At 34.5% G+C, this 22,173-nt stretch overlaps 1 protein-coding gene across 6 annotated transcripts in view; it reads right to left on the reverse strand.

The window, feature by feature from the left end:
* Positions 1 to 22,173, reverse strand: part of METTL15 (methyltransferase 15, mitochondrial 12S rRNA N4-cytidine) — a 231,915-nt gene that overhangs the window by 208,490 nt on the left and 1,252 nt on the right. For 4 of the 6 annotated variants that reach the window (XM_054438066.2, XM_063671038.1, XM_054438065.2 and 1 more), the window contains exons 2-3: positions 21,368 to 21,601; positions 18,151 to 18,437 (exon numbers count right to left, since the gene is read on the reverse strand). In XM_054438066.2, the coding sequence (XP_054294041.1) occupies positions 18,151 to 18,420 (270 nt within the window). In that variant the 5' untranslated portion in view covers positions 18,421 to 18,437; positions 21,368 to 21,601. Of the gene's footprint in view, positions 7,917 to 18,150; positions 18,438 to 21,367; positions 21,602 to 22,173 lie in introns of those variants that run through there. The other 2 variants (XM_063671036.1, XM_063671037.1) reach the window with 2 other exon arrangements.

Below are 22,173 nucleotides of genomic sequence, written 5' to 3' on the forward strand. Positions count from 1 at the left end.
TAATCTGCTGAATATGAGATGATTCTTCCAAGACAACAAAAACTGTTAAAGTTGGCCAAAGGTGGCTCTATTAAAAGTTTACCAATTTGAACAAAAGATAAAACTGCAATGATCATCTTCACTGATTCCAATGCATTTTAGTGCATTTGGATATGTTCACAATCAAACAGAAATACAAAGATTACATTTTATGCAACACATTTACCTAATAGCAAGAAAAAAATAGAGAAACATTTACATGAGAAATATCAGGCATCTTTTGTGACTGCCTTCAAATGGCAAAAAAAAAAAAAAAAAAAAAAAAAAAATGCTTGGAAGTATAGTAGAAAGGAAGAAAAATGCTAATTTAGTTAGAAAGTATGCTGAAATTATACACTTTACCAAAACCAGTCAAGAATTCTCACTGGGGCCACCGGTATATTAACATAACCACGCTACCAGGTAAACCTGGGCTAGAGATGGTGTGAGGAAAGAAGTTAAATGTGGACAGGAGGTTGAGATGGTAAGAAAACTTTACCACCTTGCCTCACGGCAATTTTATTTCAGGAACATACTTGAACTTCTGTTGCCAGGTGATTCCCTGCTTCACATCTCTTATCATATTGGTCACTGTGCAAAATAGAAGCTTTCTCCTTGGGTCTAATCCACATATTGCTCTGTGCCTTCTTTCCTCTAACCCAGAAATGCTCAATGGGGGCATTCTGAAAATGTGTTTAGACTGTAATTTAAAAAAAAAAAATTGGAGGATGCCACTAGCACTTAATGGGTGAGCTACAGGAATGGTAGATATCCTGCAATGCACAAATGTACGGCACATGCTACAAAATAAACTGATCCAAGTTCTCCATGACTTACAGTGTCTATTCATGAAGGAGAAGGGGCAGCAACAATTATCCAAGCCTAAAACAAAATGTCTTTTTTCATATCACACAGTACTTTTTATAAGGATTTAATTAATACACACTGAATTTTCTAGAAATGTAACTATTGCATAAATCAAAAGAAACTTAACCAAGAATAGCTCTCTACTTCAGAAAATCAAGTCATATTTAGCAATGCCATATGTCATATTTAAGTGGTCAAGTTTAAGTGTTTGTACTTATAAACAGAATAACCATGAATGCAACATCTGCACATGTAGACTGACACAATGTCTCTTACTTTGACAATATGTACATCTCAAATCCAATGACCTTCACCTCTCTCAGTCAGTTGCTAGACCCTTCCATCAGCTCAACATATTCTAACTGAAATTTTAAATATTCTGTTCTTTAAAGATCCAGTCCTCACATGTACACATCTGCTTGTGTTTTCCCTTCTCTAATTTGAACAGCATGCCTTTCTTTTAACACTTAGTTTTTCAAATAGTATGACTATTATGGTTATGTGCATACAAACTATCCTATCTATTGAATTATAAACCCTGATATTTAAATCCATCCTCACACATATCACCTTACGCAAGGCTGCCAAGAAGGTATGTTGGTTTTTGTTTGTTTTTTGAGACCAGGTCTCACTCTGTCACCCAGGCTGGAGTGCAGTGGTGTGATCACGGCTTACTGCAGCCTTGACCTCCAGGGCTCATGTGATCCTCTAACCTCAGCCTCTCGAATAACTGAGACTGCCCAAGTGTACACCACCACGTACAGCATTATTTTTTTTGTAGAGATGGGGTCTCACCACCTTGCCCAGGCTAATCGCGAAGTCCTGAGCTCAAGCGATCCTCCGATCACAGCCTCTCAAAGGGGCTGGGATTATATGCGTTAGCCACCATGCCAAACCTGGTATGCTCTTTAAATGAAAGCCCTCTTCTCTTTTCCCCATGAATTGTGTACTCTAGCTTTTTCTCCATCAATTATAGATTTAGGTGATGAAATTATATTCAGTGTCTTCTTAATACTGGTATTCCACAAAATAAGCCTTTAATTATAAGATAAATCTTCTGGGCATAGTTTATCCCCTCCACATTTATTCACTCACTATTTTGGCAATCCCTAGATCCCCCAACACAATGCAAAATACATAAAAAAAATTTAATATATGTTTATTGAATTCAACTTTTTAAAGTTTTTTTATAGCATATTTAAAAACTAATTATAAGGGGCTGAGCACAGTGACTCACACCTGTAATCCCAGCACTTTGGGAGGCGGAGACGGGCAGACCACTTGAGGTCAGGAGTTCAAGATTAGCCTGGCCAACACGGTGAAATCCCATCTCTACTAAAAACACAAAAATCAGCCAGGCTTGGAGCTGCACACCTGTAGTCCCAGCTTCTCGGGAGACTAAGGAGGGAGAATCTCTTGAACCTGGGAGGAGGAGGTTGCAGTGAGCCAAGATAGTGCCACTGCACTCCAGCCTAGGCAACAGAGCAAGACTCCGTCTCAAAAAAAAAAAAAAAAAAGTAATTTTATATGATTTGAAGATTTTTCCCCAAGTTTTATATTTAAGAAAAAGTACAAAAACCAATGTCAAAGTATGAGTGTGCTTTTCTTCTGCAATGTCACCAAATCAATATATAAAATGTTAAGAAAATTGGGGGAAATCTAAACGATTTCAAATATTCAAGATAACCACTTATTCATAGACATGTTGACCTAGTCTACTGAGTTGCTGTGTAAATGAATAGCATCTAAAAGATCCCTCAAGTGTTTGACAGAGGAATACCTTTGTAAGCTAACCTTGAGAATATGTTATTAGAACATGTTTCTTTCTCCATCATGTCCTATGAGGACTTTCTCCATTATGTCCTATGAGGACAAGTTGAGAAATCCAGCAATAAAAGACCCATGTAAACAAAAAAGTTAGAAATTTAAAAAAAATAAAATAAAAGCATCCCCCAGTCTGAGTCATGAGAATAAATTAACATAACAAAGAGGAAAACCATCGAAGGCTAATTTATATAGTATAGTGAATTTAATGTATTTGTACTCTCCTAAAACACCATTAGTACCACTTTAGAGTAGACTAAAAAATTTAGTTGATGGTCAGAATATCCCAAATCACCTAAGACTAATTAAATAATAAAGTCTTAAGTACTAAATCTGAATGATCATAAAATTCATTTTATAGAATTTAGTTTCCCTACTCACACTTTTATAGCAAATCCCATATCCCTGAATTCAACAAAGGGAAAAATAGTGATTGCATAGTTTCTGCTCACTTTTCAACTTTTACGCAAAACAATGCAAAATAAAACCACAGTGAAAGATTCATATAAAATGTCCACTGTAAAAATTTAAGTTTCTATCACTAGCATTGAAATTATTTTGAGGAAAAACTATATAAACTACATGTCCAATTTTTAAGCTTGAAAATAAATGTATGTAACATACATACATAATTTATGTTGATTTTTAGCAAATAATAACACATTTACAAAACTGTACTCCCTGAATGTCTTTCTCATACAAACTCTACTTTCAATTTCTAGCATTATATTGATTTAAGCTAAATTATTATTTATATCATTATTTTAAACATTCTTATAGAATATAAATGTAGTATATAGTACCTAACAGCAACATGCATTAATCTAGAGATTATACTGTTATTTCTGGTTAATTTTTTTTCTATCCTTAATTTATTTTTTACCCAACCTATAAAACACCATTAATACATAAAGAGGGAAACAAAGTTTCTGTCTTGGCTAAAACGGTTGCCATATGAAAATGCCCACAGAGCATTCAGTGGAAATTTACATGCAAGAAAATCCTTCCTTCTTTTCTATTAGGCATTATAATTCATAAAATAGCTATGAAAAGATACAAGTAAGAAATCACATTCAGACTCAAGTGGGTGTTGCCTGACACTTAATTTACCAGTCTCTGAATGGTGATAAGTCAACTAATAGGTTGAATATTAGCCCAAGGCAATGAAGCTATAAACACATGAAAAGAAACAGCAAATTTCAAATAATGTACCAAAGATGAATAATGTCATAGTTACCAAGCTGGCAAACTTTTAACTGTCGGGGTGATTTCTTTAGTATGCTTTCACGTAAATAAAAGTTTACATAAAATTTTTACACAGAAAAATTTATATAATTTTATACAGATTAATAGTTATAATAGTATTAATTGGTTCTATGTGGTAATGCTTATTCTACATAAAATAGCAATAAAATGCTTCTTTCAAATAAATTAAAGTCACTTTACAGATACAAGTTTCTAAATGAAATAAAATAATGTCTATACAGTGGATCAGCAAGTGGGTGTTCTGGAACTTAAATATTATTAACAATAGCAAGGAAAAAGTTAAGAATAAATATTAAGAAAATAGCCCAAGTATTGAAAGTACCATAAACAATTTACCTTTCACTCCAGCTTCATGGCACCAGAAAACAATCTTTTTCTTCAAGTCCTAGGTCCTCAACAGATACTGGATCTGTGGGCACCTTGATCTCAGACTTCCCTTCTCCAGAACTGTGAGAAATAAATGTCCATTTTTTTTTTAAGCAATCTAGTCATCCTAGCAGCCTGAACTCACAGAGTATTTAACAAATGTCGGCTTTGTCCTATGCTTTTTACCTCTTAACTCTCCCTCGAATCTGCCCATTCTTCTCCAATGTCTCAACTATTACCACTCATTATCTTTTGTCTCGACAAAAGCCTCATAATTAATCTGGACCAATCTATCCTCCACAGTGTAGAGAGAATTATCTTTTTAAAAAGCAGACTTAATCATCTCTCACCTCCACCTGCCTCTCCAGCCTCATCTTGCACCATCTCACTCTTTGCATTTTCAGCACACTCACTCAGTGGCTTGCTGACAATCTTTCATTCTTACCAAGCTCCCTCCCAGCACAGAACTTTTGGACATGTTCCCTTTCCTCTTTGAAATGTTCTTTACCCTCCTCTTAACCTATTTAATTGTCTAGATTCTTTGGCCTTATGATTACTTCCCACTCAAGAAAATCTTACCACTTTAAATCCTCCTGTTCGGAGATCTAAGAGCACTATATACTCTTTCATGGCAGTGGAAATTTAATATTCACTTGCATAATTACTTGATAAATGCCCATTTCAACCACTAAATTGTAAGCTCCTTAAGGGCTAAGACCATGTCTAATTTTGTTCTATATTGCATATCCAGTACTAAGTGCACTGCACCTGATATACAGTAGAGACTTAATAGATATCTTCTGAATAAATGAGAGAATGGTGTCATTTTCACACTAAAACTCAGATATAACACCTCACTGCCATTGTTTAATTTCTCCCTATCCTTGCTTCTCTTCACCCAATCACTGCCACATCTATCTCCTCAATGTCTCTTTCTCTAGGACCTTTCTTTTCATTCCTCCATTCAATAATTATTTCAACAAATATTTATGGGGTATCTTCTACATACCAAATGCTCTTAGCACTGAGGATACAGTGGTAAAAGTCAGACAAAAATCCAACCTTTCAAGCTAGTGTGCCATGGAGGAAGGCGGTAGAGAAGGGAGTTGGGGGAGGAAGGGGCGGACAGTTAAGAAGAAAAAGAGAATGGTATATATAGCATATCACTGTTAAGTGCTAAGGAAAAAACAAACAAGCAAGCAAGGAAGGAGGATACCAAACATTTGAAGATGGTAGTTGAAATTTCAGACAGGGTGGCCAGGGAAGGCATCCCTGAAAAGGTATCATCTGAATAACAACCAGAGTGAGAGAGTCAGCCATGTGTATATCTGCGGGATGAGTACTCTAGGTTTTCTGATTTAATGTGCTACCTACTTTCACCAAGAAAACCCCACCAATTTGCTTAGATTAAATGTACTGGAAAATTTCATCAAGAAGACTCAGTTGCTGGAGTGAGCACACTAAGATATAAGCACTAGCTGAAAAGAAATAAAGGCACCCAAAAATACATAGCCATGTGCGGATTTGGAGAAATAAGGAATTAAGTCACTTAGAATTCCACTGATGCGTAGAATACGGAAACAAAAAATATTCAAAATTACTACCTTAAGTCAATCAAGAACAGTTTAATTAAGATGCATATACTATAAGCTAAGTTTACATTTCAGAAAAATAAGATTTTAGTAGATTTTTTTATCCAAAAAAGAACTTAACAAAACAGTTACAGCAATTTAAGTTGTACCTGGAATACGCAATCATCGTAACTCAAAATCAAATTTGTTAAAAATTGGTTTATAGTTACCTTATTTAACCAATAAATTATTCTGATTCCCTTTATTACAGAAGTACAGTGAAAGGTGTGAGAGACCTGTAACATTGTGGTTTTGATTTTTTTGCATATGTAAACACAAAATCAAACGTGTAAAATCAGCTAGCTTGGTTCCAAAATTCAGAATAGAATACACTGAAATAAAAAAAAGAAACAAAATTTCAGAGTTTTGGATGGATACTCGTTTATCCAATTGCATAGGACTCAGATATAATATCATCAGCACAATCAAACCAGAATAGTGTCAATCTATACACAGATTTCACAGGAAATGGAGAATTTGACACTACACAACTTACTCCTGGCTTTCAGAAGGCATACTTACCTTAAACAAAACTGACATATCCCTGATATAAATTGCTCAAAGAAGTTTTAATACCTACTCTGAAGAAATCTTGAAATAAAAGTATTTATTTTATATGCTATCAATCATGCCTTTAAACTCCTCAGGGGAAAGCTTAATAACTTTAGAAAAATCTAGATGGTTTCCATTACTAACATGATATTACAAAAATAAGTACAAAAACAAGAAAACATTATAAAACATTCCTCTCTCACAGTTATCTCAATTTTCTGAAAAATCTGTCTCTATTTAAATTCTAAAACAGGCCCTAGCAAGAGAAGTTACTTACATGTTCATTCTTAAAAGTAGTTCACTATTTCGGTAATTTTAAATTGGAGAAAAATCAAGTTTTTCTACTAAAAAATGTTGGTTTCATATGTATTGCTCAAAGAAGAAACTATCTTGACGATGAAATTCTATACTGGTAGAAAAATTAAAGTATTCATATAACCATTATATAGATCATTTAAAATAAGGGGGTATAAAACTGAGGTCAGTTTTAATTCTTTCATATTTCCGCTACAAAGTTAAGAGTAATATCAAAGCCATAGAGAAGAGACTAATGGTACCTCGGTGCTAGAGAAAGCAGGGAAAACATACAGAGAGGACAGAAATTCATGGAGTTTTTGTTTTCCTTTTTAGTATTAATACTCTGTTTCTTCAAGTCATCCTCTTCTCCATCCTCATTTCTAAGCCTCAGTCACTTAATGGCTCTAGTCGGCTTATCCCATATCTTTCTTTGAGCAATTTATCTTCTGATACTGTCATTACAAATATAAGGTTTCCTTGCAAGAGTGAGAGATCAATCTGAGATCAAGCTCTGAAAAATTCAGTGAGCTAGCCAATTAGATGTGTCTGCACCCCTCTGCAGAGGGTTATAAAGACAAGAACAGCATAATGTGCTCCAAATGACTGAGCTTGGGCATAGTTACAAGTGCTCAGGGGGCTAGTGATCTATTCTCCAGTAACGTTAGGCCAAATAGCTGTCCTAAGGGATTAAGGTGCCTGATACAAGCTCTGAAGATCTTCTAGGGTGTCCACTAGAACGTAAGAACACTTAGGTTTGAGGGAAAAAAGCATACTGTATAACCTGATTATTAGCTAGAAGCATTCAAGTCCAAAAAATGTCATTTATTACTATATGGTTCCAGTAAAACATATGCATTAGAGACATTTCCTGTCATTCTTTCCATATCTGACACAATACTTTGCACAAAATACTACTGAAATTAGTATTAATGAAAAGCACAGTCAATAATATATAAAAGTGCTTCATAAACAGTAAAATCTTATACAACTCTATGTTGTTATTATTAATAATCTTCTTCCCAGTGTATACTCGCCTCAAGTGGGAAATTCTCCATCTTTATGAATATATTAAATATCCACAGTTTACTTCTTTTGCTTGCCAGAAAGAAAAACACATGTAACAAAAGAAAGATGTCAGTTTTATCTTGAAATTTAATTATATAGAAACCTATTACAGATGACACAGGCCAAACAAATAGGACAAAGATAAAAAATATATGCCTAAATTAGCATGTAATTTGATAAAATGACGTCTCAAACATTGAAGAACAAAGCAAATAGTTTATACAGACCAACAGAGAAAATAAGTAGCTATAAAAAATGCACATACTTTCTAAAGCAATATTCACCAAGAAAAATAAAATATTTAAATGCATATTACCTCCTGGTAAATGATATTTGTTTCACCCAAAGGGGAAAACTACTAGCAACTGACCACAAAGGAAAAGAGAGTTTACAGAACATTATAAGATGAGTCACCATAAGGCCTTGCAACTTGGTTTATTATAAAATAACATTTTACGTATGCTACTTACACCTCAGCTCAGTAGTCTGTTACATGAGGAGAAGGCAGTGGAAGAAGAGTAAAATAAAATGTTATGAGAACTCACAAGGTCAAGGTACACTTCCTACCACTCTTCATAAAACAACATGCAACTTAGGGGAACAACGGGAAAAGACAGAGCCACTGAGCCTAGACTCTTGCAGTAACTATTAGACTACTGATCAGGGACTAATGCTGACCTAGAGAGTAACCAGTACCAAGGATGACTCATGTGTATGTGCTTTAGGAACAGAAAAACCTCACTCGTTTCTCCCTTTTCTTTCTATGAGCTTCTCGTATACAATGAACCTGTTTTCAGCCTGGGTCATGTCTATTTCCTGAAACAGAAGAATGGCTCTTAAGCAAATTTAAAATACGGATTTAGTACATACGTCTGATTTTTAAACATGAGAGTGTATCATTTTTATCAACTATGAAACCATAATTTTTTGGTTAATTTTAAAAACTAATTTCTAATTACCTTGGAAGCTTGATTTTTTTTAATCTTAATTCTTATATTTTAGTAGCAAAGAATTAGTTTGGGACCATGAGAAAGACCAACTAGAAAAAAGATAATTTAAAGCCACTGGATAGGAAAAATAATTGAATAAGTTGTTGGTCTTAATTATTTGATGTTCTAGTAATAATTTGCTTCACAATTCAAATAAAGAGAATTATATAGTGATAAAAATGCATTAATTCAGTGGTAGAAAAACAAGCATATTTTCATGAATGCCAAATTTAAAAAAAAGTTATACATTCAATATACACTGTAATTATTAGATTTGAATATGAAAACCTAATTATACAGTTACTTATATTTACACATAAATGTATATATACACACCTATATACATATATATATAAAAACAATATTTTAAATGGTAATCCATCATTACGGAAAAAATAAGCATGAAAAAATATGTTATTTTCATTTTAGTTATAAATAATGTTTACTTCTAAAACTCTAAAAAACTGTTAAAGAGATTAAGTAACACTTTAGGCATAACTACCTCATTTACGTAAAAGACTATATACACACACACACACACACATATATATACACATATATACACATATATATACACACATATATATATATACATATATAGTAGGATTTGAAGAGATAACCAAGAAAACTCATTTCTGCATCAGTTTTTCACATTTTATAACATATGATATGAACAAGCATTTTATAAAAAATATAATCCATAAACATTCTCATTAAAAAAAAAATGCTAAATTTACCTGTAGGATTCATATTCCCATACTCCTCACACCAAGACTCTCTAAGAGGAATTTCTAAACTTGATACTTTGAGTGAGTAAGATGGAGTTAATACACATTAGAGTTTTAATAAACTATAATTTTTATAACTAAAAATATTATATACAAATTATTTATTAAATGATCAAATATAAGAATTCAACATTTAATTGTTGTCTAGTAGTTCTGCATTTACTTTGACTCCCTAAAGATTTTAAATACCTTAACAACAGTATGCAAAATATTCATCACATTGCCAGGCAGTGTGAGTTACCTATAAATGCTACATTTATCCCAAATAACAGATAAACATGCCACTCTTAAAATATCGCATATAATAAACATAAAGCTAATCATAAAATCCAATACTAATGAGATTTTTAAATACATATCAAAGATATGCTTTAAAAGTTTTCATAGAAAAAATCTTCAATATAGAACCTTCAACAATAAAATAAAGCAACAATATTCATTTTGCTTAAGATATCATCATAAAACAATTGTCTATTTCTAAAAACCATAAATATGAAAAATAAATTGTTTTCTTCAAAAAGGTAATTTGCTTCTACAATGTTGTATTATAATAGTAATAATATGTTGTCATTCTCAAGTTATGTTATAAACCATTAATGTTGGAGAGTTCAGGTTAAGAATATTTTGAAACCCTTTTAAGATGTATTAGAAGTGTCAAAATTTCTTCTTTCTAAATCTATTACACAAATAAAGCAACAAATTTTTGTATAGCACAGGGCCCAAAGACAGCACTATCCTCAGGTCCCAGTGCATAAATAAAAAAGCTAATTAAGTTAAATCAACTGATAACACTAATAAATCATCAGTTCAACTACAGTTAAAATAAATATTTATTGCCCTCCCACTAAGAGTCAAGCACTATACTGGTGCTGGGGAAGCGAAGAAGAAAAAGACATTGTCTTTATTCTTAATAAGTTTCCAATCAATAACAATGAAGAAATAATTATAATACAATGTAATACACTCCATAATTTTAAAAACGACAAGGTTCAATATAGTTAGGTAGAATGAATAAGATTATTTAAAAGCACAACAGGGTAACAGTCAACAATAATTTATTGTACATTTTTAAACAACTAAAACAATTGGAATGTTCAGAGCATAAAGAAATGATAAATGCTTGAGATGTTAGATAATCCATTTACCCTGACGTGACTGTCACACATTGAATGCCTGTGTTGAGACAGCTCATGTGCCCTATAAATACACACACCTGCTATGTACTCATAAAAATTTAAAAAAAGAAAAAAGGAGAAAAAAAGGACAAGGTTCTGAAGCAGTCAAGAGAAGAAAGAGTGAATAACTTTGCTGAGAAACTTTAAGAAGGATAAGGTGACAAACCCAGATACTGAAATATGAACAAGATGTTCTCAGACCAACAAGTCACAGGGAAAAGAGCAAGTATAAGGGCACAGAAGCATCAAATACTATAAAGTGTATGGAAAACTGCATTGTGATTGATACAAAATTCAAGAAGAGGGAAGCAGAAGTTGAAGAAATAGGCAGACACTAAATCTACATTCCATGACATCAGGAACGTACCCCATGGAAATTTGCAAATACTAAAATCAGGGTTTGTTTTTAATTCACATCCCACCCCTTACCCCCAGAGAGCCAGTTGTTAAACCTTTACCAGAACAGCACTGGCAGTGTCACATTTCAGAAGATATTTTAATACAAAGGCCACTTAATGTGCTACATGATTTTTTAGAACATTCTCCAAACAAAGGAAGAATGCAATGTAAAATAAAATTTGCTTCAAAGAAACCTGTATTTTAAAAAATAACGAGGGAAAACACAACATCAACAGTCCATCCCATCTGAAATTTTAAGTTTTTTCTTAAGAAGAAAAAAAAACAAGGCCAGGCACGGTGGCTCACACCTGTAATCCCAGCACTTTGGGAGGCTGAGGCGGGCAGATCACGAGGTCAGGAGATGGAGACCATCCTGGCTAACATGGTGAAACCCTGTCTCTACTAAAAATACAAAAAAATTAGCCGGGTGTGGTGGCAGGCGCCTGTAGTTCCAACTACTCAGGAGGCGGAGGCAGGAGAATGGTGTGAACTCAAGAGGCAGAGCTTGCAGTAAGCCAAGATCGCCCCACTGCACTCCAGTCTGGGCGACAGAGTGAGACTCCGTCTCAAAAGAAATTTAAAAAGGTATCTCCCTCTAGGTGCTATGCCATTGGTCCTATCCCTTAGAAAAGTTTCTCTTTAACAATTTGGAGTCAAACAAAATAAACTCCTGTCATCAGCCTCCAATATTTAAAGAGAGCAAACATACAGTTTTAGTATTTTTCTCTTTGATGTCTACTCTCCATTAAAGATTGCAAAGATTTTTAAATAAAACAAGTAAAATACTGCTACTGATCTTAAGAAAATTCCATTGTACAGAGCATATTGCATTTAATAAAGAAAATTATCAAACCAGTACCATAACTACAGAAAATCTAATAATTATAAAAAGTAATACTAAACATTATAACTTAAAATAGGTAAAATACTTACTTTGAAATATTTATAAACCGAACCGAGCAAATTTAACCTATTTGTCATCATAATCTATTTTGCTTCAGTTTAGGTTTCAGCTTATTTTCTCAGCCTTTGTATCTGTTTTTTCAGATCAGTTACTTGATCAGACCTGGCCTGCCATACTGACGCTGAAATATAAAAGTCTTGAGCCAGAGAAGCTACCTCAGTACCCAAGGGACATTCCTGTTATTGGTGTCTCACATCTGTCTTCTAGTTTACTTTGACTTTTATTCATTCACTTAAAAGATCATTACAAAACTACCATGTGGCAGGCCTTGTGCTAAGCACTAGAGATATAATGGTAAGCAAGACAAATACGTCCATGGCTTCATGGAGGGCAATCTACTAAGAGAGGTGTATATTGAACAAATAATCTCATCAAAATTATAATTATGACTTATTAAGTTGCTATGAAGAAAAGTACATGATATATAATTGGGATACCTGTCTTCTGTGGAGGTTCATGAAAAGTTCCCACAAAAAGGTAAAACCTGACTCCAGGCCTGAAGGATGAAGATGAGGAGAGTTCCCGAAAGAGGAAACAGTACTTTTTCAGTTCCAGACAGGTTGGTTCCACCTTTGCTCTCCCCTTGCATTTTTCTCCTGAATTTCTTTTTTAATCTAGCTAACAACTTTGACTCTTTCTATTCCCATAAATAACAGCTAATGTTTATTGGGCTCAACTACTTGGAGGATATAATTCTAAACAATTTTTGTATATTAACTCATCTAATCCTCACAGTAACCAGGAGTGAGATAGGTTCTATTTCCTCATTTTACAGATAAGGAATCTGAGGCACAACCATGAAAAGTTAATTGACCAAACTGTACAGCTACTTGTACTAGTGGGGTACTTGTACCCTTATAATAACACTCAAAGAAGCCCCAAGGCACCAAGCTAAATTAGCACTACTACTGGGACAAGAATATCAGGTTTCCTATACTCTCCAAACTGCTACCATCTTAAACTAAGCAGAATTTAGTTATTTAGAAAATAACCAAACTTTTTTTTCTCCAGTTTTCAGAAATCAAGAATAAAAAGTTAATCTATTAGCCTAGAGTAAAATATCTCCAGGAGAAAAAAAAAAAGGTCTTAGGATAATACATTTTCACAAAAAGTTATTCACCTAGAATATGAAATGATGCAAACTAAGCAGGGAGAAATAATTATAATTTCTTTAATTTCTCCTTAACAATTAAAATTTTAAATACCTTCCAAGAGAAAGAGGATATTTTTCTCGTAATTAAAACTAGTAAATATTTTAAGTGTATTTGAAAAACAAATTTGTAGTAAACTACATAGGTAGTAAACTAGCTATGATGCTGGAGAAATTCCCAAAATCACTATTTTCTTTAGGTGAGCACCTTTCAAGTATTAAAGAAAAAAGAACTATAAAATGCCTTGCGCCCAACTTTAAATACATTCAGATATTTTTTAAAGTTCCTGTTACATCAAAAGTTTCATCTGGAGGACGGAGTGAACCTGCGAGGCAGAGCTTGCTGTGAGCCGAGATTGCACCACTGCACTCCAGCCTGGGCGACAGAGCGAGACTCCGTCTCAAAAAAAAAAGTTTCATCTGTAAATTCATCATTGAAGGTGATGCAGAAAAAGGTAATAGTAAGTAAGTAAGTGACTGATGCAAGTGAGTGTATGACTCATACTCATAGTTTGAATAGGAAAATGATTTTGGGGAAAAGGCTCAGGAAGAAGAGAAGCAAATAATGGATTATGGATGAAATGAAGACCTTTCCTGTCCAAGGACTGTCACCAATTCTTTATTACTTGAAGATTAAGGGAATAGTGAATAAAGCTGTCTGCCAGACAGCAGAAAAGGTAAGAAATAACATTGTCTCTAAGTGTACCTCACAAGAAAGTTTTTAGAATTAACACTGATAAAATTAAACTTCCTATAAAAAGTTACTGGAAAACCCAACTCAAATCAGAAAACGGAAAATGCCAGAATAAACCAACATTACATTTGTAGGTACTTGAACAGAATGAAAGAGCAGTATAGGTCAAGTTGTAGAATTATCTAATTTTATTCCACTTGGTTTTAGAAAAAAGTTGCATACAATACTGATTTGCTAGAAGATGTAGTGCAATTTGTTTATGTTTGTTTTTCTACTCCATGGCTTAGTGCAAAACAAGCATTTGGCTTTGTTACTAGGGTTTAATAAATTAATACAATGTGCTTTGGTTTTTAGTTTCAGAAGTCAAGTCCAAGCCACTGAATTTGGTTCCAATTTTTACTAACTGCCCTCACCCTTTCATATATATATATATATATATACACACACACACACACACACACACACATACATATATATAGGTGTATATACAGGTGTATATATGTATGTACACTAAAATATATCACATATATTTCAATATACATTTTTTAAAACTCATACTTATGTATGGATTTTAATTGTTATCCCTGCATTATGGATCTTTTTTAAAACACCAAGAGAATTTCATTTTGATGAAGTCACTCACATTCAACAAGAAGTTTTATCCAATTTAATATTTTAATTTACATTTTCATGTATATTTGGAGTCCCACTACATGACAGCATTGAGCTAAATACTTTATACACGTAAATTCATTTAAGAATACTGGGTTTATCTGGGTGCAGCAGCTCACACCTGTAGGACCAGCTACTCAGGAGGCTGAGACAGGAAGGATCACCTGAGCCCAGGAGTTCCAGACTACAGTGAGTTATGATCACACCACCATACTTCAGCCTCAACAACAGAGACAGACTCTCTCTAGAACAATTAAAATTAAAAAAAATTTTTTTAAAGAATGCTGGATTTATTTTGTGTGTAAATTTGCCTGTGTATACTGCCTGAGGAGAAGGTAAATAATATTTTTATGAAGCAACCCACATCATATCACTGATGGCTTTTGTATGAGCAACATCCAGCCATTGTAGTACACCTTATACATATAGCTTAAATTTAGTTCATGAAAACTGCCTGATCCAACATGAAAAAGTTTCAGAAAAAAGAAAAGCTGGGTGTGTGCACACATGCACATGTTTCCTAGACAAGAGCTTAGAACCTAGGCAGTCGAGTTCCAGAATCTTTGCTCTTAACCACTAAGCAATATGTTGGAAAAAGAAGAAAGATAAGATATATAAATAACTGATTTAGATAAAAACAGTAGCTTCTAGAATAAGGGATCACATTTCTGAAGTCAGTACACTAAGAAATATAAGCAATAAATTGTCTTTAAAAATTGAAGAAAATCTACAATACTTTTTTCTCTTGTGAATGAATATACATATCAGAAAGTTTCTAGCTTTTTCGTTTTGAATATTGTATCAACTAACATTTTTTACATTGCTTTAAAGAGATCACACCTACCTTACTTACAGTATTTCTGGCAGGATTAAAGAAGGTCTTAGATTATGACTTTAAATAATAATCTAAGACCTTATTTAATTTAATCTAAATTAAATATCTAGATTTTGACATAAGGTCATAATCAAAGATCTTATGTAATCCTTTAATCCTCTCTTTCTATAAACAGAGAGACTTATGTTAAGGAATTGGCTTAGGAGATTGTGGAGTACTGGTAAATCCAAAATCGGTAGGGGGTTGTGTGTGTGTGTATACATGCATATATATATGTGTATGTGTATATATATACACACATATATATGTGTATGGGTATACACAAACACACACGATTTATCCTTGAACAACACAGGTTTGAACTGAGAAAGTCCACTTATTTGTGGATTTTCTTCAGCCTCTGCCACCCTTGCAACAGCAAGATCAACCCCTCCTCCTCTTCCTCAGTCTACTTAACAAGAAGACAAGGACGAAGACTTTTATGATGACCTACTTCCGCTTAATAAATAGTAAATATATTTTATCTTTCTTATGATTCCCTTAATAATATTTTGTTTTCTCTAGCTTACTTTATTGTAAGAATACAGTATATAATACACATAACATATGAAATATGTGTTTATGGAAGGGTGTGTTGGCTCACCCCTGTAATCCCGGCACTTTGGGAGGCCAAGGTGTGTGGATCACCTGAGGTCAGGAGTTCGAGACCAGCCTGACCAACATGGAGAAACCCCATCTCTACTAAAAATACAAAATTAGCCGGGCATGGTGGTACATGCCTGTAATCCCAGCTACTCGGGAGGCTGAGGCAGGAGAATCAATTGAACCCGGGAAGCAGAGGTTGGGGTGAGCTGAGATCATGCCATTGCACTCCAGCCTGGGCAACAAGAGCAAAACTCCGTCTCAAAAAAAAAAAAAAGAAAAAGAAAAAAAGAAATATGTGTTTATGTTTTCAGCAAGGTTTCTGGTCAATAGTAGGTTATTAGCAATTTTTTGGAGAGTCAAAAGTTATACATGGATTTTCAACTCTGTAGGGGTCAACACCCCAAATTCCCACATTGTTCAAGGGTCAACTGCCTGTTGGTTTTGATTCTCTGGGGAACTCTAATACTTCAGCGTAGTTGAAAACCAAGGCTTAGAAAACAGAGAACAGGATTCAGATTCATATCTTTGTCTCCAGCCATTCCTGAAAGGATTATGAAATAAAATTCTCAAGAAGCTCTACTGGATTCAGTTTTCATACCCTAACCACTCAGCCAGTATAATGTTCTTTTTCTTTTAAGACTGTCATTTGACAAAACCAATCAGTTTGAGAAACTCTGAGAAACAGTTTGTCACAGCCTCAAAAAGTTAAGCCTAGAGGAATTCCACTTCTAGATATATATAAGCAAGAGAACTGAAGACATATGTCCATACCAAAACTTGTACAAGGCCGGGCATGGTGGCTCATGCCTGTAATCCCAACACTTTGGGAGGCCAAGGCAGGAGGATCACCTGAGGTCAGGAGTTCATGACCAGCCTGGCCAACATGGTGAAACCCCATCTCTACTAAAAATACAAAAATTAGCCGGCCACGGTAGTGTTCACCTATAGTCTCAGCTACTTGGGAGGCTCAGGCAAGAGAATCACTTGAACCCAGGAGGCGGAGGTTGCAGTGAGCCGAGATCACACCACTGCACTCCAGCTTGGGTGACAGAGCAAAACTCTGTTTCAAAAAAAAAAAAAGAAAAGAAAAGAAAACTTGTACATGAATGTTCATAGTAGCATTATTCACAACAGCCACAAAGCAGAAACAATATAAATGCTCATCATTCGGTTAATGGATAAACAAAATGTGGCATATCCACACAATGCAATGATTCAGCAATAAAAAGGAACCAAGTACAGATACATACAACACCAGGGAAGAACCCTGAAAACATGCTGAGTAAAAGAAGGCAGATAAAAAATGCCACATATCTATGAATCCATTTAAATGAAATGTCTGGAATAAGCAAATTCATAGAGACAAAAAAATAGCTTAGTGGTTGTCAGGGGAAGGATGGGAAGTGGGGGAAGGATGTCAATGGCGAGTGAATACTAATGGGAATGGGGTTTCATACTGGGGTGACAAACACATTCCACAATTAAACAGTGGTCATAAGCTTATGAATACAAATTCTCCTCAACTTACAAGGGGGTTATGTCCTGACAAATCCTTCATTACTTGAAAACACCATGCATCAAAAATGCATTTAAGTACTTAACCTACCGAACATCATAGCTTAGTCTAACCTACCTTAAACATGCTCAGAACACTTAGACGTTACCCTACAGTTAGGCAAAATCAGCTAACACAGAGCCTATTTTATAATAAAGTTATTGACTATCTCATGTAATTTATATGAATATTGTCCTGAAAGTTAAAAAAAGCATGGTTGTATGGCACTGAAAAGTACAATTTCTACTGAATGTGTATCACTTTCGCATCAACCATCAAAAGTTGGGGTTCATCTGTATACTAAAGGTCACTGAATTGTATACCTTAAAATAACGAATATTACAATAAGCAAATTTTATCTCAACAAAAACTTGCTAAAAAATACAAATTCAACTCACCTGTCCTTTTTGTGGTGACAAACAATGAAGAACTTCATCCACCATTACTGGAATATGTAATTTAGCCATAGTTTCAAAATCTCTATCTTGAGATCTGTGTAACTCCTGGGCTTGAGTTTGATCTGTTTGCTCCCTTGCTTCATATTCTCTGTATTTTTCTGCTGTAGTATGTATTGTTTTTGGCCAGACACCTAAATTAGGTATGCCAGATTCCAACCAACATGAAAGGCACTCTTTATACATTCTACAAAAATATGGATACCGAAGCATTTTGTAGGTAAACAAATCTAGAAAAAAAAATTAAAATATGATTGTTGGATTTTTTTAAAAGAATGTTCTAATACTTGGGGAAAATCAAATTAATATGCAATATTTAGCACATCAAAAAAAAGTTAAGACTCATGATCCTAACACCTTAAACAAGTAAAGGTGACAAACCCTTCTTATATATACAAAGCAAGGAACCTAAGAGGACCCAGAGACATAATTTAAACATAATTTAAATACAATTTTTAATGTAGACTAATACATTCTAATATCATTAACATTTTAACCATTAGGGATATGAAAATTGATTATCGGGTCAACATTTTTATGAAATATACTTTTTTGAATTTTAATTAAGGCTAAAAAGTAGATTCAATGAATTAAAACTGTTCATTTGAAAAGTAATCAGGATGACTGAACAGATTATAAGTATCATATTTTAGATTCAGATGGTCTTCTATTCCAAGCTCTTGTATTTGTTTTTCTCACAACGCTAAATTCTCATCTTCAGAGACTATCCCTGGGGAAAAGACTACACATGTACATCCAAAAAACAAAAAAGATAATCAGTCTATCAGTCTGATTCTCTGATGAGATCATCTCCCTGTACCCTGTATCAGTGGAGTGTATATCAGCTTAAACTATGACTGCATAAACACTCAACTGAGCACACTTCGGTATTTCATGTCTACCTTTAATTATCTGTCCCCGGCACCCAAAAAACAAATAATTGATATATTCCTTGGATTTACCATATGTGCTCCATTTTCTTCAGCAATCCATAACTCTTTAAAATGCAGAAGAAAAAAAGGATTTATGTAAATATATTAACAGGAGACCTTTTGAAAACATCATGCATTTTATACCCAGCTGGTTTCAAGTAAAGTTTTTGATACAACCACAGTAAACACCATTTGATACTACCCAGTTAACACTATTCTTTCCTCACAGGTTATTAGTTATTTAAGAATATGACCCACACCTTTGTATACACAAAATAAGATGCACATCAGTGCTTAATAAATGTTTTCTGAAGAAAATGAACGAATGGATTAATTCCAGACTCCACGGAATTAGCATTGTTATCAATCCTCACTTTCGGAAATATCCCCTGTATGACTGACCCTACCAAGAACCATATGTTCTCAAAATACTACAAGAAGCATAAATCCCACTTAAATATGTCTGTCTTTCCTTTTGCAATAAAAAAAATTAAAAACGTTGAAAAGCTGATCACACGCAATAAAACACAAAGAAATATAAATATGATGTAACATCAACAAGATGTTACCTTGAGGATAATATGTTAACTTCACCAAAGCTATAATCTGCAGAATTGTGTGGCAAATGTGACACTGAAAAAATGTGGGGGTAAAAAAATGAGTGATCTAAGCAGATTTTTGGTTGCTTGGCAGCAATGAAATAGCCAAATTATTAATTATGCCTAAGGTTTCTGGAAAGCGTACAAAAGTAAGCTCAACTACCCTCTGACTTAGTGTTTCTAACAGTTTACAAAATAATAGCTAACATTTATTTAGCACTTACTAAGCACCACTTACTATTATAACCACACTACATGCACTACTTCATTCAATCCTTACCACAACTCTTGAAATATTATTATTTCCATTTTATAGACAGGGAAAACAGAGAAGTAATTTGCCAAAGGCCACATAGCTAGACAGTCGTAAAGCTAAAATTATAACACAGTCTACCCCCAGAGCCTGAACTCAATCTCCATGCTATAAACATAGCCCACTTGAACTATTTAATCCACTTTTGTAATTTTATAGTACTTCAATTAAATTGACTATATATTTGTAATATCTCATAAATTAGATTCATTTTATTAAGGAACCGACATCCTATGGCTTGGCTCTGTTCCACTTAAAAATAACAGTATGCTGCGGGGTTCCCAGTAATGAACGTACAATGTATAGGCCTAAAAAGTGAACTCTGGAACAACCTACCCTATATGTCTAGATTTTGATAACTAAAATGAAAAGTAGTATCATCAATTCTAATATAGGAATAAGAACCATACAGGAAAACGCAGAGTAGCGGGGGGAAAACAAACAAACGAAAAACGCTATCACTTGCATTTAATTTTTTTCTACTGCATTCAGTTTCTGTGTGTTTATTCAACTATGGTCAAGGCACAGAGCCTGAATATTTTATTATGAACTAATTGCCTGCCAACTTGAGTCAACCTGGAGAAAGGGTGACAAATAGTTCATTTGCCTCTTGTTTTCTGCAATACCTCCCTAAAAAAATGTAAGCTGGGGGTTTGGCATGCTCTAAAGAAAATTATATTCTTCTCTTTTGGAGCCCAGTTTCCTACTAGACAACTTAGAGCTCTCCTGAAGTCGGCTAGGAGCCAGCCACCCTAAGTGATTTAAGATTAAGTTCCCTCTGGTCATAAGGAAGGAAGCAGGGAGTCAGGAAAACTGCCTCTGTGATCTCCTAGTTAAGTCATTTAACTTTTCTCTACAAGCAAAGTTCACTTTTGGCTGTTGAGAGCACAAAATTGGCCAGATTACTCTTTTAATTGTGAAAACACACAGGTGAGTGATGCCCATGAAGGATACTCCCTCAAGGCTCTAACAATTATAATCATTGCAGTCAATTTTCTCTTGCAGGGAAATCCTGTTTGAAAACGTAATTTTTAAGGACAAAAACGCGACGTGGCGGCTGGCACACGAACGCTGAGAAAGTGAAAGAGGTTATAAGGAAAAAGAAAAATACACCTTTTGCCTAAGAATTACGCTCTGACGAGGAAAAACTATTCGGAAACTTCCAAACCGAGGTTGAAGGCGTGTTGAAGAGAGGGAGAGGGTCAGGGGCGTATTTTTCTTTTGCTCCGGACGAATCCAGCGACCCCTGTGGAGTACCCCCAAAGGTTTGGTGATTTCCAAAAAGAGTTCCCGGGACTCGGTCCCCTTCTCCTCACCTGAAGCACGAAGACTTCTCAGCTGGCCTCTAACCTGGGCCAGCGACTACCACTAGGGTCCCGGAGAACCTGAAGGTGCCGCAGGTCTAGGTCCTGCCCCTGGCGGAAACTTGCAAGGACGGACAGATTGGGTCCACGTCCTCCCAAGCAACTGAGGACCGTCTGCCTTTGGTTCCGTTGTTTCCAGCCTCAGCTGCTGGGTCCTGTTGGCGCTGGGGTTTCCAAACGACTTTCCTGGGGGAAATAAATAAGACCTCACTATTGCCATGTTTAAATTCAATTTTACTTTTTCCATTTTTATTTTTTGGTCTGAAGCAACTTTAAATCTAACTTTTCATTTATCTTTATCTCTACTCTTTGGTTTACAATGAAAGTATATTAAACTTGTGTTCTGATAACACCGCAGTTATACTCCAATTTTTAACTAAAAGTGGGAATTTCTGTCTCATTAGCTCTGTATGTTTAGAAACTACAAGGAGCAAGGTGGCATAGTAGTGGGATTGATTGTAATGTCAAAATCTCTCTGCTTTAACCAAATGTACAATTCCTTTAAAATATGGACCTCATCATCTTAACACTGTTAAATGGCAAGTGTAACACTGAATTTTAAATCTACAGTACTTGGATTAGGTGTGAAAACATCTGTGGCACTGATAAACCCTATACAATGTGGGTGTCAAAAAAGACAAACTTTAAAACACTTCTATTCTTCACCAATGATCCATGCAATTTTACAAGCAACTGGCAAAATATGCATATTTTCAGACTGGATTAAGATATTCTCTTAATGTCACTTAATCCAGAAA

The sequence above is a fragment of the Pongo pygmaeus genome, chromosome 9 (genome assembly GCF_028885625.2).
Source record: "Pongo pygmaeus isolate AG05252 chromosome 9, NHGRI_mPonPyg2-v2.0_pri, whole genome shotgun sequence".
Taxonomy (NCBI): domain Eukaryota; kingdom Metazoa; phylum Chordata; class Mammalia; order Primates; family Hominidae; genus Pongo; species Pongo pygmaeus.